At 45.0% G+C, this 14,850-nt stretch overlaps 1 protein-coding gene across 3 annotated transcripts in view; it reads right to left on the bottom strand.

Moving 5' to 3' along the window:
- Positions 1-822: 822 nt before the first annotated feature.
- The window catches only part of fibcd1b (fibrinogen C domain containing 1b), an 83,324-nt gene continuing 69,296 nt past the window's right edge, over positions 823-14,850 (bottom strand). For all 3 annotated transcript variants that reach the window (XM_061699333.1, XM_061699334.1, XM_061699335.1), the window contains 2 exons: positions 4,571-4,750; positions 823-1,102 (listed from right to left, as the gene is read on the bottom strand). In XM_061699333.1, coding sequence (XP_061555317.1) covers positions 837-1,102; positions 4,571-4,750 — 446 coding nt within the window. In that variant the 3' untranslated portion in view covers positions 823-836. The remainder of the gene's footprint in view (positions 1,103-4,570; positions 4,751-14,850) is intronic.

The following is a 14,850-nucleotide window of genomic DNA, read 5'->3' as shown; positions in this document are numbered from 1 at the left end:
TTTTTAAATTCATTTCACAACAAAAATGTTAATAGTATTTTCATTCCCCTCCAAAAATAAGACAAGTCCAACTAAAAATAAAAACTTTATTTCCCTAAATGTACTTTTTCTTGCAAAAAACAACTTTATTCTCGTGGTGTATTATTTATTTCTTCTCCCGTGTGGCCCTAATACACTCCTCCACAAAAATGAGAAAGAATTCACCAATGAGAATAAGATGACGTACAAATCTGAATTGCACCATTTGTCTCTGTAACATTATTCTTCTTTGTCTTTATATATATATATATATATATATATATATATTCATATTGTGTTTTTTGTCTCATTTGCATGAAAGGAAAGAACAAAAGATTTTTTTTTTTTTTTTAAAGTTGGGTTGGACACTAGGGTAGAACAGGAGGAGCGTCCAGACACCAGACGACTTAATCGAGGATTTGTTTTTTTTTTGGGTCTGGGGGGGTAACGCGCTGCCGTTCACGCACACACACTCACACAAAGTGTCGGATTACCATCTGTGTGCACGCCGAATCGGTTGGCCGCCACTCAGCCGGCGGTCCGGTCCCGCAAAGTGTCCGATACGCTCCCTTACGGCCCGGTTCGGAGGAACGAGATCCTCATCATCGTCTTCCTCCACTCCCCGTTTGGTCCTTGCTGGTTTGACAAAGCAGCAAGCGGCGAAGCCCGCCGCCCCCCCCCCAAAAAAAAAATGTATATATTTTTTCACCCCCCAAAAAAGAAGCGACAAAAAGGGGCAGACATCAAGAGGTGGCCCAAAAAAAAAAAAAAATACAAAAAAAGAAAATAACAACAACACGAGGGAGACCCTGGGGCCCTCATTTGCTCTCCTGCTCGCGGGTCGGTCGTATCTTCATCTCGGAGAACTTGAGCGAGTACTGCCAGCCGGTCCACGCCGACCACTCGATGCCGTCGGCGTAGGAGGTGTGCTGGCCGCGCAGGTACTGGCCGTTGAGGTTGGACGTGTGGCAGTTGCGGTACCACCAGGCGCCGTGGTAGAAGGAGGCGCAGTTGTTCTCCGAGTGGTCGTTGTCGCGGTCCTTGGTGGTGAACTTCATGCCGTTGTGCTTCAGGAGGGAGTCGCCTGCAGCGGGCGGGCACGGGAGGGGGCGCGTAAAAACAGAAATCGTGGTCACGGCCTGCGGTGGGAAGTAACCGAGTTCGGCGGGGCCTTGGGATACTAGTCACGGAAAGAATGATCGGACTTCAATTTCTTCTTCGTTTAATGCCTGGTACCGCTAAAGGTACATTACCCGAAGAATACTGCGATCACTCGAGATACGAGCCGCCGTTCGACTTGTGAGCGCAAACTCAGTAAACTCGATTCAACTCACGTCCCAAGGAGCAGCACTTTTAACGAATGGTGAACATTTCGTCGAAAAAAAAAAACCCGACAGGTTTCAAGGTGATTAGTGCCGCTCCCTCTAATCATCTTTTACAAGAGCCGTCGTTCGGACGCTATTTTTGCTTTGACATGAGAGCAAAGATTTGAGATGCAAGCGTCGTATGGTGGTAGTGGTCTCAAGTTCCCAACAAGCAGCGGTTTCTCAAATTGGGAACAATCTTCTTCAAAGAAGAAAAAGGCTTCAAAAAGTGGAAGTTTGCTGTCAAACACAAATGACACATTCTTTAAAATTTCAAACAACTTTGCCTTACGACAGTCCGTTTCGCCCGATGCTGACAAACAATGCGACAGAGCAGCACATGTAGACAGACAATATAACAACACTCACAGTCTCATATTAATCATCTTTTGTGAGAAATGTGTAATATTCCTGCAGTTTACTGAGTAGGTTGTGCAACAATTCTTCACTGGTATCGCTGCGTCCGTATTGTAATGCCCTCAAGTGGCCACAAGAAGGAGTAGCACAATATCCATTGAGTAGAAGCAAAAATGCGGCAATTATGTAATTATTGTATACTTTTTAAAAAGTATATACTGTATAGAATAATTTCCAGGTGAAGATTCGACATATTAGCTTTGGTGGCCCGCTTGCGAGCGATACGAAGACGTCGGCCACCGCACCGGCAAGTTGTCTCAATAGACTCCGCCCCCCGCCTCTCCTCTTCCTTCATCTTTTCTTCTCACGCCGCGACGGCCGATTGGGAGGAAAGGAAGAAAGGACGCCGCTGAGAGAGAAATGAAAGGCCGACTCGGCCCTCACGCGGGCATCCGGCGACCTTTAATTGCCCGGGACGAAGTCGGGAAACGGCTCGGCCTTCTGTCGAGGGTTGCCAGCGGCGACGGGACAAAACGTAGGCGTCTCGACGCCGCGAGTCTCTCGGGCTGCGTCCGCGCCACCGCGAGTTCCCGACGGAGATGACGCGGAGGGGACGTAATCGGCCGCGAACGGAAAATTTGCCGAGGCGCTCTCGGCGTCGAGGAGGCCGTAGCAAAAGAACGCGAACGGAACGAAACCCGACAGGCCGCAATCGGACGTTACAAGGAAACAAATGGAGTCCCGCTCGCGACGTACGACTCTTAGCAAGACAAACGACGTGTTTCATTGATCTTTGAATGAGCGCGTGCAGTGCGCATGTGAAGAAGGGGCTCTTTTGAATGCAAGGCGCATTTGTTGACATAACGCAAGGGAACTCCGTGCGCGTTGCGGGATTCAAAGGAAAACAAAAAGCACATTTCTTCCCTTCCTTCTTTCTTTCCTGTCCTTCAGTCCTGAATGCACTTGCTTTCCGTTCCTTTCGGTCTTCTTTGTGTCTCTTCTTTTCTTTTCTTTCTTACTTCTGCGCCTTCCCTTCTTTCTGTCTCTCTTTCTTCCCTTCCTCACTTCAAGACCTTCCCTTCATTATCTCCTGTCCTTTCTCGCCTTCCTTCCTTTCTTTTTCCCTTCCTTCCTTCCTGTCCTCCCTTCCTTGCATTCCTTCATTCCTTCCTACCTTTCTTTTGCCATTTTTGCCTTCCTTCCTTCTCTTTTTATCTTCCCTTTTCTTCTTTTCTTTCTTCCTTTCTTTTTCCCTTCCTTCCTTACTTCCTTTCTTTCTTTTCCCATTCCTGCCTTCCTTCTCTTTTTTCTTTATGTCCTTCCTTCTATCTTTTCTTTCTTCATTTCTATCCTTTCTTTTTCCCTTCATCCCTCCCTCCCTCCATCCCTCCCTCCCTTCCTTCCTCTGTCCTTCTTTCCTTCCATCCTTCTTTTTTTTCTCTGTCCTTCCTTCCTTTTTCCTTTCTTCCTTTCTATCCTTTTCCCCTTCCTTCTTGTCCTCCCTCCTATCCTTCCTCCCTTCCTCGCATCCTTCCTTTCTTCCTTCTTTTTCCTTTCTATCCTTTTTTCCCTTCCTCCCTTCCTTCCTTCCTCCCTCCCTTCCGTCCTTTTTCCTTTCTATCCTTTTTTCCCTCCCTCCCTCCCTCCCTTCCATCCTTCTCCCTTCCTTCCTTCCTTCCTTCCTTCCTTGAGAAGGAACAAAAAGAAGCATTTTAAATCTAATGGCGTATTCTTCTCGAAAGATGTTTATTCCTTTGATTCTTCTTAATTTTATTTTGCCGTGGACCCTCAACGCTCGCACCTAGCGTGCCCCCCCCCCCCCCCCCCCCCCCCCCCGCAGGTTCCGTCGCTCACGTATTCTCCCAGCAGAGGTTGGGCAAATTGCTTTTTTTCCGCTCGCTACGTCTCCGCCTCGGGTTTTTGTTTATACCGCGGCTCAATTAATCTGCTGTAATTTCATCACGATGGCGGGGGAGCCCCCTCCCATCTGATGCGCTTACGCTCAGCGTGCGTGTGCGCGGTTCACCTGACGTAAACACACACTGGCTGGAGTTGTCAATATTTCATATTTTTCAGGGAAGCTCATGATTGAACCTGACAAAATGCAACTTTTGGGGCTTTCGATGGTCAACATTGTTACAAATGTATTCATAACTTCAAGGGGGACTAAACCCCAATACATTTTTGGGGGGGGGCGGGGTCAAGAAAACGTTGCATGTGCCCCCACTAGTCTAAGCACGGTATTCCGATTGATATTGCTTTCATTGAATAAGAATGAAACAGAGAAATTCATCATTTTTCATCCACCTCAGAGGGCCGCCATGTTTGGCAATAACGAGCGAAATGAACGCCACAACGTCTCTCGCGCTCGCGGTTCTGAAAGTCGCGTGAAAGCAGGTAGCGGACTCCAGTGTATATGTTGCGATAACTCGCAACACTGTGGCTGATTACTCGATGCTTTGCGATAACTAGCAAAACGAGGGGTTGACAACGTGATGCTTTGAAAGTCGGAAATTTCCGGCTTTGGTCATGTGACGTTCACGACGCAAGCGCGAGAAAACTTGCGGTGTTCATTTGGTTCGACAGCAGAGGGCGATATTGGCAAACGTGGTTACCCTTTATATAAATAACTAGTTGCCGGTGTACGACACAATCGTGACTGTTTTTAGAATGTTATTTTACTGGACAGTCAGTTGATACCGACAGAAGGCGAAACTACATCCTCACGCGCGACACTTTCCGATGAAGACTTGCCTGTACATCGTTACCACTTAACTGAGGACCGCGGCTGCAGCGGATGGCCCAAAAGTGCCACGCCCCCCCAAAAGTACCTGCGTTGCCCGAGTAGTCTCCCACCGTCAGCGGGTAGCCGTCGTCGTCCGGGTCCACCGAGAAGAGGCCCACGCCGAAGGTGCCGTACTGGGCGTACGCCGTGCCGTTCTCAAAGTCCTCCAGGTCGATGCGCAGCTCGTAGTTGCCCTGGATGGACAAAGCGTGGATCTGCTGGAGCCCTGTCGTGGGGAAAAGTCACATAGAATCATTTGAAAAACAGCAGTCGGCAAACCTTTCAACTGCACTGGATTATTTTTTTCAAAAAGTTCAAGCCACTGGAACGTTATGTGCAGTTCGATTCATTGAATTGAGTGATTCTTCCGCAAAACACTAGAGGGGGCCCACGTAACGCGAGTGCTACCCCACCTATTTGTGTAATATTTCCTTGGAGCCAATCCTCAGCTCGTCGCTCAAAAAGGAATCTGCCATACTTTGTGAATTCCGCGTGTATTTGATTGATTGATTGATTGATTGACTCTTTTTGGAATGTCTTAAAAAGCCGCCAAAGCCCAAACCAATAGAAGAGTAGTAATTGGTGTCAAGGAAGTACAGTGAAGTGATACATCGCGACTGGTTTCAGATCTTTGCATGTCAGGGAGAAGCTAAGATTAGCCTGGGTGGTTATGGCGAGTCTTCACCACACGTTAATAGTTTTACCATGCTGGGTGACTATTAAAAGGTTCAACTGTCAGCAAGCCATCTGTTTTGAAGGGTAACAGTGTAAGATTATTTTAAAATGACAGTTTTTGGACCATATTTTGTGTTATGCTTACAGTTTAGAATAACGAAAAACTCAATTAAGGATTACCGGTCCAAAAATTGGGCAACCAGCAAAAACACCAGACGTATATAAAAAGCCCAATAGTCAAGCAGTAAGGGTACAAAAGGAAAAGTCAAGAGTCCAAAGCAGAAACCTCGTTTTTGGCGGTGGGTCTGGAAAAGTTTCTCCGGGAGGAAATTCATTTGAGTCGCTAGGAGAATGAGGGCACCGCAGTAGCCGAACGCAGATGGTGGAGTGGAAAACGGCGGCGGAAGGAGCGGCAACAAAGTACGACTTTGTGACGCTGATGACTTGAAAAGTAAGTCGGAACTTTCCCATAAGTTACATTTCTGAAGTTGCATATCTCAAAATAAATTGTTTTAGAACAAAATATGAGGTTATCCTCAGGAAAAATAAAAACATTAAAAACATTCTCAAGAATAACTCATTTCTCCCCCTCAAAATACATTTTATGATTTTCTTCAGAAAAAATATTTTGTCTTTCGGAAATGTCTCATTTCTTTCTTTTCTCAAGATTTCTCACTTGTTCCTCCCAAAAAATAAAAACACATTTTCAGCAAAAATTTGCCGTTATTCTTGAAAAAAAACCCTCCAACCTCCCAAAAATATTTTTTCCCGAAAAATAATTCAACATTATCCGCATATGATTGAATACTTTTTCCTTGCAAATATCCTTTTTTTTTCAGAAAAAAAATGCCGCTTTAATAAAGCCAATTTATTTTAAAACATTTTCTCAGAACAAATAGTCATTTAAAAAAAAAAAATCCCACTCCCCCCCCCTCCAGAATCATATTTTTCCTTCATATCTGACACATTTTGTTCGCTTTGACGACATAAATGCTGATGTTGCCTTTACATTTACTGTGGGCGGAGGCTGCCAAGTCACAAACTCGGAGTTTCTCTGACAAGTCTCTCTTGGAGGCGGGGATAAACAAACAAACAAACAAACAAACAAACAAACAAACAACCGGTGGCTTTGACTTCACTTCCCCACGTCAAACCATCTTTTAAATTGTTGCTCAGTCCTGAAAAGCGAGCGTGTCAAGACGGAGAAGCGGCAGAAGCTTTCCCGAGCACCTGCTGAGTGAGAGTGACGCTTCCCAGGGCGGGCTTTCCTCTCGCTGGTTGATCAAAGATGCGTCCCGGGTCCTTCAAACGCAACATCCGACAAACACGGATGCCAACTCTGCCCCGAGACAAAACAAATCCACTCTCTCTTCAACGGTTTCAGGTGCGTTTCAAGCGCCGATGCTGCAATCTGACACTTTGTTGCCAGGCGGAGAGCGTTTTCACGCTGATGGCAGCCTTCCACTTCACGCCCGCCGCGGAATCAAGTGAATGGAAATGCCATTAATCCGTGACAGCACTCCCAAAAATCACCAACAACAGCAACAAAATAATGAATGCAAAAATTTTGTTTTTTTCGGAAGAAGAAAAAAAAAAAAAAACCTCTCTCGCTAACAGTATTGTACATAGAGTGGTAGCATAATTAAATAGAACGTAAAGAATTCATACAGTTTGGGCATCATGATAATTCAACGGGCATTGTGCTGCTAATTCTGCACCTTAGCCACCAGGTGGCAATATAACACATACAGCCTACACACAGATTTGATGATGAAACAGAAGAATATATCGTCTGAACTAAACTCTCATCATATTAGTCGTTTGTCGCAGAGGATAAAGAATACACGCCCGTGAGCGTTGTGGTATTCTCAGGCGGCATGTGTTACTACCGCTTGTGTTCAAGTACAAGTTGGTGAAAGGTTTCTAATGACCACCACATCAATGCTAGTTTTGTTAGCATGTTCGTGGCATTTTTCATTGTGTGTTAGCATTAAGCTAGCGGGCTGTCATAAGACGTTTGGTTAAATAGAGAAGCTGAAATTCTGTGTTTTATGTTTAGTTTGAACAAACAAACGTCAACCAAGAGCTTCAAACTTCTTCTTTTTAAACAATTGTTCACGAGCGGACAAACTGCTGCTTTCTTGGGACGTTTGCTGCGACTTTTATCCAGGGAGGGAAAAAAATGATCTTTTTTGTATAAAAAAACAAAAAACAAAAAAGGCACCTTTAGTCTGGTAAGATTCGAAAATGTTTCTCTCCAAAATGCTGCTTTTTCTCTCCAAAGAATACAACTTTTTTTCTCGAAAAAATTAAATGACTACAATTACTTACTTGCTGGACTTTTATCTCGCAAGAATGCAAAGGTTTTCAACTGTTTTTCTCGAGAATCCTTTCTGCCTGTTTTTGAAAACCATTTTTTTTCTTGAAAAATAGATTCTCAAATTAATGCAACTTCATTTTTTTTTTGGTGTGAATTTGTAAAATACAACCTTTTTCTAGAAAAATTATACATTTTTTCGCAAAATACAACTTTTCCTCCGCACAAAAATACCTTTTGTTCATTATTTCCCTTTGTTTTGGTCGAGCGTGAGGACGATCATCGGAATCGGGTGTCGACCAAATTAACCGAGGAGCACGTCCGAGAGTTGTTTTTTGTTTCGTAGAAAGTTGCGTTAATGCGAGACGGCCATTCGTCCCAGAGCTTATCTGACGGGCAAATGAACCGCCGAGCTTTGACGTCTCCAAATATCACTTCGTCTCTTTTTGCATTCACTGCTAATTAGCATGAAGGCTATCTCCCAGAGCCTCTCAGGCCCTGTACGTAAAAAAAAAAAAAAAAAAAAATGTCCTTTCTATTTGTGACTTCCTGCGAGGCGCTGCTAAACAGCCGATCCCGGCGTCTTCCCCCGGCGGAGCAATCAGCATCCGGTGCGTTAATTCAGCGAGCAAAATACCTCAAAATCCTCCTCGTGCGCGCGCCCATTTTGAACAATAGCATTTCATTAACGGAGGTACACCTGAGCATTTAGATTCCAAAGGAGAGACGTGTCTGTTGCTACTTTGCTTGTGTTGCGCTTTAATTATTCCAAATTAGAGTGGAGTCGGAATTCTCTCAGGCTTTAATTAGAGACAGAATTAAAGTTATGTAAATACACTCTCACAGCCTTATAAATAGTTGCGAGTGTGTGTGTGTGTGCGCGCATCTCGATTATTGTTTTCATTTTTCAGTTTTTTTTTTTCTCCCTGAAACAGAAAAGGCCCCAAAGTCTTTTGAAGTTTGTCAAATGACTCCACAGGGTGGGGCTCCCTGAGGTGACGGCGCGCCGATGCTTTCTTTTTCAAACGGGAACAACATGCAAACTATTTCTGTCAACATTTATATGTGATTTTTTTTATATATGACTTTTTTCTTCCAAGAATACGTCTTCTCTTTTTTTGTCAAAGAAAATAAACCTACTTTTTCCCCTAACAAATACAATTAACATCATATTTTCCTTTCGTTTGAAAATATAACATTTGTACTATTTGTTTTTGTATTTTTTATTCAACAACTTATTGCTAGAAACACCTGCATCGAATAACAAGAAATACATCTCCACATAGTCCTTTTTCTACACAATATTATTTTATTCTCATGGGAATATGACTTTTTTTTCCTTAAAAAAAAACTCCCTAGAATATGCCTTATTTCTGAAATAAATTTGACTTTTTCCTTGAAAATCATCAAAATATCCACATATTTATAAATTTTGGGGGGAATTTCTTGTTTTTCACAACGTACGCTATTGCTGGAAAATATGCAACCCTTTTCTCAAACCAAACCAACATTTTCCCCAGAAAAATGATTATTTCTGCATTTAAAAAACCCCCTGTAATTGTCAATAATAAATACATTGTAAATAATTCCAATCCCAGGCTGACAAAGTAGTACAGTTCAGTTCGGTGTTTATTTTTGGGAGTTTCCACCACAAAGCTTTCAAAGCAACTGTCAAAGTAGCCACTTTTCAGCAACGTTTGAAAGTTTTTCGAAAATGTATTTGTATTTATTTTTTTCCGCGCGTCCCTTTACGATTGCCTCGTCCACTCCATCTCGTGCCACTCGGTGAAACTGGTGTGACAGTAACAAGAAGAAAAGACACATCAAGCGAGGCTAATCTCATTCAGTCGGTTTCGACACAAATGGACGGAACGTTATGAAATTGAGCCGCCTAAATCCTCAAATAAAAAAATATTACGTTCAACACCCGTGGGGAAAAAAAAAAAAATAAATGATCCGGGCCGGTATTAAATTTAGAAGCGATCCAAGTGGGAGCAAAGTATTGTTCCGTCCATAAAAGATGATGTATATCTGCAATTACCTCATTAAAGTGGGTCACAGTGATCCATAACTCATTTTCCACAGCTGAGCTTTCTCACAGGAAGTGGGACAAATGTAGCTTGTTTGCTATACGAAGAGACTCATTTGTCATTTGTTCCTTTTATATTGAAATATCGCCAAGCGAAAGGTTCGCACGTTCAACGAGACGGATTACGAGCGGGCATTCGGGTGTCGTCCACGGGAAAACAGTCGCTGAAGCCGAATCTCAACGTCAAACATGAGCACGTTCTCATCGGAACTACAGATCGTCAGGAGCCCGAAGGATTACCTTTCTGGAAAATGCGCAGAAGATTGGCAAAATGGCTTTTCGTAAGCAGTACAGCGCATGCCAAAGCAAAGGGTGGCGGCGGTTTGAGCCAATTGGAGACCAGAAGAAAGTCATTTCCAGAAAAGGCGCAATAAATTAACATTATCCATAATCATCACCATAGCGGTAATAGATGGAGCCAGCGCTTTTTACGACACTCAAAGGGTCGCGAAAAAAAGCAGTGTCGGCAGTTGAGTGCACGCCACAAGGCGACAGGCCACACCCAGAACTGTTCGGCAGTTTTAGCCATTTGGAGGCCTGAAGAAAGTCGCTTCCGGAAAAGGCAAATCTGGTCAAAGCGGCGATGAGATTGGGAGGGCGGGGTTATAAAACTTGTCAAGCACTTCTGTTTTCAAGCGCGTACAATTTGGAGAAGGACATCAAAATCCAAAACGAACATGTTGGTTATATTTACATTTGTTTGTCGAGGCTATTTTTATGGCGGATGTGTTCATGCTTCTTTTCCAACATAAAATGTAAACATTTCTCAAGGTACATTCAGGATCAGTTTTGAAGCAGTCAAGCGGCAAGAAAAAAATAAATAATATATGACAAATGACAATCATAAAATGATAGTTATCGTTGCAGGGCTGTTCCTGTATGCTATTTTTACTGCATATTGTTGACGCACTTTTGACAGTGTCGAATTTAAAATCCATTTTGAGGAATCTTCCTGAGAGGTGAGGGCGAGAGGTGGAGTACGCCCTTGCGCTGGTCATCAGCCTGTCGTATAAAGGAGGACAATAATGTAACGGAGAAAAAAAAAAAAAAAAGCAAAGGCAGCGGCCCCTTGTGACATTTCTCGTAGTTAATTATTCATCATGCTTTTCTGCCTCTGTTGCCTGGGGGGGCCGCTCCTGAGACGACTCGACAGGAGAGAAGCAGCTCCCGTCTTTGCATCACCATAACTCAACCCGTCATTCTGTGTTTTTTCTCGACTACCCCGCCAACCTCTTCACTCCCGTCCTTTTACTTCATCTTCCTGTCAAGCTCTGCTGAGATTGTGGCGAGGGAGGACGTACAAGGAGGAAGATGATTCCTGAAAGCTGCAAGGACAGTCGGCGTTGCCTTCCGGCATCGGGGTCACGGTCGGCGGGCCTGGGTTAGGCGACGGTCGGCGACGTTGTGTCTTTTTCCAACTTCGGCGGGTTCGTTGGGAGCGTCGAGGTGGTATCGCCGTCCACGTTTATGGGGTTCCAAAAACGTACACAAGTTCAAGGATAGTTGCCGGTGACGGTGGGCGGTCCTGGGAGGTGCGGGCGGTGTCTTGACGGACGTCATCACCGAGGGTTACGGAAAAGTACAAGGAAAGACATTCGGCGTTTCGGTGACGGTGGGCGGGGGGCGGGCTTGGTTTGTTGACTGCGAACGTCGTCCGCTTTTGAAGGCGAACGCCAGAGCTTCGCCATTGTCGTCTGGAGCCAACCTGACATGGAAAGGTTAGAATAAAGGAACGGAGACGGGTGTGCGCTGAACTGTGACCCTGCCACCACAACCGCCCCCCGGCGCTGTTCCCGAAGGCGACGGTGACATTTGGCGGGACAAAGAAAGAAGGGAAATAATTGTCTGATTCTGTCACATCTTCCTTTTTCTTCTGAAGCTCCTTCTTGCAAAGAGCGACCGAGGACCCCCGCCAACCCGGTAGCCTGTTGGTTATCGAGACAATTTCCCCTTTTAAAGCTGCCAAGCGACGCTTCATGACGGGAGGGAGGCTTCAGACACTCCCAGTCCCGCGACACCGGAAAGAAAATAGGCCCGCTTTTTATTTGGCACCACAAACTTGACTGATAAATGGGACGAGCACAAAAAAAACATCCCGATGCCAACGCGGCGGGCGAGAGTTTGACGGAGACGACTGAATGCCGAACGACGTGCCAAAAGGAGTTTTCCTCCGTCTCGGGAAGAAGAACGCTCCCGTGCTCTCGACGGCGGCGGGAGACGTGCTGCATCATCCCCAGGCGCAGTCTAACTTGGGAATAATTATCAGGGGAATGTTTGTTCACTTCGCCCACAGCGCCCTCATTGCTCCTCTCAGGAGCGACACTGCATTGGATTTGAAACGCTTACATTTTCACAGTACACATTATTAATACAGCTGCTTATTCGGGGCCATCGCTTTTTTAAAGGTTATTACCGCAAATCCATTCCGTCGTGGTGGTGGGAGGTGCGTCAACCGGAGTTTGATGACAGATTGGAGATACCGTGGGTCAAAGGTGGCGGTCCTCTTAAAGGGCTGGCGTTGTTTCGATTTTCAAATGCGGCACGCAAATTAGCGACAGATCACGACCGGTTGCTTTGTGTTCGGGGATGATGATGTCACCGCGATGGATGCTAAACCATTCCAAATTGTCAAATTATTGGACTCCGAGGTAGATGTTTGTACCTTTTTGGGTAGCAGCATTAAAAAGGTAAAAAGAACAGAATAAAAATCCTTTATTGTCATTATATGCAGCAGATACAGTGAAATTGGGGTACATACAAATATAAAAGTGGACAAAAGCAGTAACATTGCCTTCAACATTTATGTAGCGATCATAACTGTGCCTTTCGTCGACCCATCTCAAATCAAACACTCTGTACTCGTCAACAAGGCGAGACAAGCTATAGAGCGTCCGACCAACCAGGATGGAGGTTGGGATTGAGGCTGAGAATGCGCTACAGTCTTGCACGAAGAAGCGGATCACAGACGACTTCCTCTCAGTTAACCACGCCAGCTCCATTCAAAACTGACCTCGGTAGGACCCTCTCTCTCTCTCTCTCTCTCTCTCTCTCTCTCTCTCTCTCTCTCTCTCTCTCTCTCTCTCTCTCTTGTCGAGACTGGCATTAGACCAGGCCAGGAGCATGGACCGGCTCTTACAGACCTAGATGGAGGCCACAAGTAGTTGCTGCAGAGCACTAGGTACAAATCCTCTGACGACTTCTTGTTACGGGACTACGTGGGCTCATTTTAAAATGAAACACAATACAATTCTCTCTTGAAGAGTCTGACAGACCAGGACCAGCACCATGGACCATGGACAATATCCTCCAGACCAAGACTGAGGTTGGGTGTGCCTTCACAAGGCATTATTGAGTGACAAAACAAAGCAGTGGCAGCTTCATCTTTAAAAAGTGACCTCGACATGACCGGTGATAGACCAAACGAGGAACATGGACCAGATCCCACAAACCAGGACTGAGGTCGGGAGTGTTTGCTTCAGTACTTGAGAGGTCTTTGAGCGAGAAAACCAAATTTACGATGACTTCCTGGTATAGGCCACTCAGTTCATGCTGAAGTCAACATGACTCTCCTGTCAACACCAGCCATAGACCAGATCAGGAATATAGACCAGGTCCAACAGACCAAGACTGAGGTCAAGGAATCCTGAACCGACCCTGCGATGACTTTTTCCGCAGGTAGAGCTCGACTCTGCTGTCGACTTCAGAGATTCGACTTTCTTCCTAAATAAAGCGAGAACCGTGTTAGACCGTGCCAGGACCAGCTCAGTTCGCGCTGAACTCCACTCGACTCCCTCCCAACTCCCGCTTCCTTCTGCTCCTGCGCTCCCACCAGCTGTCACCCGGCCCGCCGTTGCCTCCCAGCGCTCATTCCAAATGAATGAACGACAGCGCGCTCGGTCGCTTGTTGACGCCGACGGTGTGCGCTCAGAGCCAACTACGAGGCCGGGAAACGAGTGCGGCGCTTGTGCCGGGTGGTAGGAAGGGACAGTACTTGAGTTGAATTTCAAATATCTGTATTTTAATTGAGTATTTATTCGAGGCAACATGTTCTAGTCCTTGACAACTACAGATGTGTATCGAATCCAGATAGAAATACGCTCTCTCAAAAATGTATCTGGATGCTATTGATTATTGTGTGATTACTCCATTTGAGTAAGATTATTAAATACCGTTAAGGTAGTATACAATATGCTAGTGTAATATATGCTATAGATTATCATGCTGTTAATGCTGCAGACTACTGATCAACAGGGTTGGAACGTGACTATTACTGATGTACAAATACTTTGTTACTGCACTTGAGTATATATTTAGTATCTGTACTTTACTTGAGTATCTATTTTTTCCAGTGTCTTTTTACTTTGACTCCCTACATTTGAAAAGAAGATATTTGTACTTTCTACTCCTTTCCTACTTGCCCTTTTATCCCTTCCAAAGAGACTCAATTATTTAGCCTCTGACAATTAACAAACAAACAACACGGGCCACTTTTGGCCTAAAGGTGCCTGCACAACCACTGCTCCAACTGAACGGAATATTGACGAGGGTGATTACACGCCAACGAATGTAGTTAACGGGGCAGATGCCTCCCTCCAATGCGTTTTAACGACCGTTGTTTTGCATCCCAAAAGTGTTTATAGCATTCATTGTTGGGGGCGTGGCTCCTAACTTTGGGGATAAATAGTTGGGTTTCAACACCAACACTCAGGCGAGAGCGGTCCTGTCTACTGTATGCTGTTGGAAGATCGCCACAACGCGCATACACTGATGAAGCCTATTAGGATAAGAGGCAAAACGTCCTCGAAAACAAGCAGAACGGTCCAGTTGCCATCGAGTCAGTGCCTTGAGAATTGCAAGATATCAATAACATTGTTTACTGTGGACTAAGGAGTTGAATCCGTTTTTTTTTTTTATTTTTTTTTTTTATCTGTAGTTCTACTTAACTACAAAGGGAATTACTTTTGCCACTTCTGCTTGTACCGCCTTTAATCCCGCCGCAGCCTCTGCAGTTTCGCTGGCGGGGATTTTTTTCTTTCTTTCTTTTTAACGGAGGGGTGGTTGTCATGCTAATTGGCAGTTGCTGATGATGATTTAGCAGCACACCAGCAGATTTTTACTTTCACTTTATCACCACGTCGCCCACCCACGCGATCATTTTCCTCCTGCGTCGCCGCATTCGCACACGACATCGTGCGTAAAACATCGAGGCGAGAATAATTCACGCGCGGGTAATTTAACACTGAGG

This window comes from Phycodurus eques, chromosome 15 (assembly GCF_024500275.1).
Source record: "Phycodurus eques isolate BA_2022a chromosome 15, UOR_Pequ_1.1, whole genome shotgun sequence".
NCBI classification, from domain to species: domain Eukaryota; kingdom Metazoa; phylum Chordata; class Actinopteri; order Syngnathiformes; family Syngnathidae; genus Phycodurus; species Phycodurus eques.
This window is presented reverse-complemented; position numbering and strand designations above follow the sequence as displayed.